General features: G+C 49.3%; 1 protein-coding gene across 1 annotated transcript in view; it reads left to right on the top strand.

Annotated features, from left to right (window-relative positions):
* GNAT1 (G protein subunit alpha transducin 1) overlaps positions 1 to 3,946 on the top strand; it is an 18,080-nt gene that overhangs the window by 8,088 nt on the left and 6,046 nt on the right. The window contains exons 2-4 of the mRNA XM_018574064.1: positions 619 to 661; positions 1,480 to 1,621; positions 2,072 to 2,229. Of these exons, the coding sequence (XP_018429566.1) occupies positions 619 to 661; positions 1,480 to 1,621; positions 2,072 to 2,229 (343 nt within the window). The remainder of the gene's footprint in view (positions 1 to 618; positions 662 to 1,479; positions 1,622 to 2,071; positions 2,230 to 3,946) is intronic.

Genomic DNA, 3,946 nt, shown 5'->3' with positions numbered 1-3,946 from the left:
CAGTTTGTTTCTCACCACCCCCCAGCTCCTGCGGGGGGGGGGGGGGTTGATGCTATCATTTGGCTGCGGACATGGCTGAAGGATTTGGGTGTATCTGGAATTTCTGGAGCGGAAAGTTTAATACTGGAGATCTCAGCGTGAGATTTAAGAGCAACCCACGGAAGACTGAGATCCCATGGCGATAACCCTGCGTCCTGTGCGTTCACCCCTTGATGGTGATGTACACGGATCGGCACGAAGCCAACTGCATGCAGCGACGCATTCTCCTTCCAGAGGTCACATAAAGAGACGTGTTAGTGGGGCACTGGACCAAAAGAGTTTGGAGAAAGGTGAGGACTGGAATCCAAAATCAGGAGGCAGCTCTGTGTAAAGTGAAGTGTCCGCGAGAGAGCTCAAGTATGAGTCCGGAAGAGTTTTATTGCTAGAAACCTTCATCAGGGCTCTCCTTCCATGATCATATACAATAAACATCTACTGGACTCATACAGGCGCTGAGGCTCTTTTATCCTTTTTTTGTACATAAATCATATAAAATGTAACAAAGAAAAGTTACAGACGATCTGTATGGAATGACGGAAAGATACAACTGACCATTGTCCATGTTCTGCATGTTTACAGGAGCTGGTGAGTCCGGAAAGAGCACCATTGTAAAGCAGATGAAGTAAGTTGACTGTTTACATATATTCCAGCCGCTTCCCTTCCTTTTGTGGTCCTTATATATATATATACACGCACTATATTACCAAAAGTATTGGGACGCCTTTACAGGCACATGAACTTTAATGGCCCCCCAGTCTTAGTCCGTAGGGTTCAGTATTGGGTTGGCTCCGCCCTCTAATGGCATCCCAGTCTTAGTCCGTAGTGTTCAGTATTGGATTGGCTCCGCCCTCTAATGGCCCCCCAGTCTTAGTCCGTAGGGTTCAGTATTGGGTTGGCTCCGCCCTCTAATGGCATCCCAGTCTTAGTCCGTAGGGTTCAGTATTGGATTGGCTCCGCCCTCTAATGGCTCACCCCAAACTCCCCCATCCATGTCTTTATGGACCTTGCTTTGTGCACTGGTGCGCAGTCATGTTGGAACAGGAAGGGGCCGTCCCCAAACTCCTCCCACAAAGTTGGGAGCATGAAATTGTCCAAAATGTCTTGGTATGCTGATGTCTTAAGTGTTCCCTTCACTGGAACTAAGGGGCGGAGCCCAACCCCTAAAAGACAACCCCCCCATAATCCCCCCTCCCCCAAACTTTACACTTGGCACAATGCAGTCAGGCAAGTACCGTTCTCCTGGCAACCGCCAAACCCAGACACGCCCATCGGATTGCCAGACAGAGAAGCGTGACACTTGTGGCAATATAGTGTATATATCTCCATGATCTGTTGTCATTCATGTTATCAGCCATGGTACAAAGTGGACCAGTCCTCAGATATACTTCTCATGTTAAGTGCAGCATGCAAGAGGTTAAATGTTCCTTCCTTTCCTTCTAGAATTATTCACCAAGATGGTTACTCCCTTGAAGAATGTCTGGAGTTTATCACCATTATTTACGGAAACACCCTCCAGTCCATGCTCGCCATCGTTAGAGCTATGAACACACTGAACATCCAGTATGGTGACCCTGCACGACAGGTATGAGCACTTCACAAGCTCAATACCTATAGACAGGTATGAGCACTTCACAAGCTCAATACCTATAGACAGGTATGAGCACTTCACAAGCTCAATACCTATAGACAGGTATGAGCACTTCACAAGCTCAATACCTATAGACAGGTATGAGGACTTCACAAACTCAATACCTATAGACAGGTATGAGCACTTCACAAACTCAATACCTATAGACAGGTATGAGCACTTCACAAGCTCAAGAAGTAATAAGTTACATGTTTCTATGGCTTCCTCTGGTGCCTACAATGATGTCTCAGGTTCTGTGTTTCCCGTCATTTCCTTAGTTGGTGTCACATTAACATGTTGCACGCGGTGACATCAAATCACATTCCGGTTCTGATCCGAACAATGATACTGATGATCTGTGGCTGGCGCGGAACTTCCTGCTGATGACCGTTCTCTCTCTTCCAGGACGATTCCCGCAAGCTATTGCATCTGGCAGACACCATTGATGAGGGCTCCATGCCCAAGGAGATGTCAGACATCATCGGGCGCCTGTGGAAAGACACGGGCATTCAGGCGTGCTACGACCGCGCATCCGAATATCAGCTCAACGACTCCGCCGGATAGTAAGAAACTCTTCCGTTATGTTATCTGCCAATATGTTATATATTAGGGGTTGTTGCTTGTTGGAACAGGAAGGGGCCGTCCCCAAACTCCTCCCACAAAGTTGGGAGCATGAAATTGTCCAAAATGTCTTGGTGTGCTGAGGCCTTAAGAGTTCCCTTCACTGGAACTAAGGGGCGGAGCCCAACCTCTTCTATTATGTTATCTGCCAATATATTATATATTCGGGTTTGTCGCTGCGTGAGACCCCCGTTGGGAAGGATTTCTAACCGGAGATCGAGTAGATGAATTTGGATGGAGAAGGATTAGAATCTCCATCAAGTTTCAATGTCTGTGTCCCCATAGGGGAAAATTCACCTAATTTCCTGTATGGTCATGGAGACAGTAGGGGCTGGGATGTCCAAACTGCGGCCCTCCATCTGGGGTGAAACTACAAATCCCATGATGCACCTCTCTCCAGGAGCCATGTCTGTGGCTGTGAGAGTCTTGCAAAGCCTCATGGGATTCGTAGTTCCGCCACACAAGCTGGAGGGCCGCAGTTTGGACATCCCTGCAGTAGGGGGAGTCACAGCAACCTGCAGCTCCTTATCACCCAGCTTGTAATATTGGATGGGGGGGCTTTTTAGTCCCACTTTCATTACACTGGCGGTTGGTAAAGCTGAACGCCAGGCGGATATAAAAGCATTGCAATCATTAGATTCAGAGTTCAGACTGGGAGAGGAAAACGCAGCACACGGAGCCAATCGGTTCTGCTGTAGTGGTTATGTGCTTAAAGGAGAACTATGAGGGGGGGAGGGGCTTTTTACTCACCTCATAGTTCTAGCCGACCTGTGACAATGAGACTGTCACAGGTCGGCTCAGTAGATCGGGAGGTGAGGGAACACATACCGGCGTTCGCTCACCTCTCCATCCTGTCACGGCTCTCTGCCATGACAGGGGAGGGGCTGGATTCCCCCTCCGATCCTCCAGCGCTGACTGGCAGAACGGACGGGGGAGGGGGCGGGTACAGCTGGCTCTGCCTCTACATAGGCAGAGCCAGCTGTCACTCACGCAGCGGTGTGGATCTCGACATCTAAGTCGGGATCCGCTCCGGCTGCGGCGTCTCAGTATACCGCGAGCTGTAGCTCCCTATATACTGAGCCTAGGGTGACGGGAGGACGCTAGTTTGTGTCCTCCCGTTACCCTAAGGAGAACTATGGGGGAAACACTGACCTCATAGTTCTCCTTTAACAAAGAGCATGCCGATAAGAGGAGAGAGCAGAGATGAACTCATTCCGCCTGCTGCTTCTCCTTTCACTGTCCAGTCACAGGCTGGGGAAGGACAAGAACAGTATTACCGCAGCAAAGAAAAATCCGGTCTCCTGCCTTGCCATGCAGAGCTGTTCTGCGCGGCGGAACTATGTAAATCTCAGGACTGGATGGATAGAAATACAATTGATTTGACAGGTATTACAGCTTCCATTTATGTATTTCATCGGTTTGCTAGGAATCTGGTCTTAAAAAAAAGTCCTTCCCCCAAAACACCCAAAACCCGTCATGTCTCTGCCAGAGATGAGAAGCTAGTTGTGTGAATCTGGTTACTTTAGCAGACATCAGGGATTCGGAGGCTCCGGAGGAGGGCATGTTATCAATCTCACCTTGATCAGTGGCGGGAACTACCGGGGCCTGCGCCTACGGGGGGGGCAGTATCCATTCAAACACAGCCTGGGGCAGAGATGG

The sequence above is a fragment of the Nanorana parkeri genome, unplaced genomic scaffold (genome assembly GCF_000935625.1).
Source record: "Nanorana parkeri isolate BGI_ZX_2015 unplaced genomic scaffold, ASM93562v1 scaffold2706, whole genome shotgun sequence".
In the NCBI taxonomy this organism is placed as follows: Eukaryota; Metazoa; Chordata; class Amphibia; order Anura; family Dicroglossidae; genus Nanorana; species Nanorana parkeri.
This window is presented reverse-complemented; position numbering and strand designations above follow the sequence as displayed.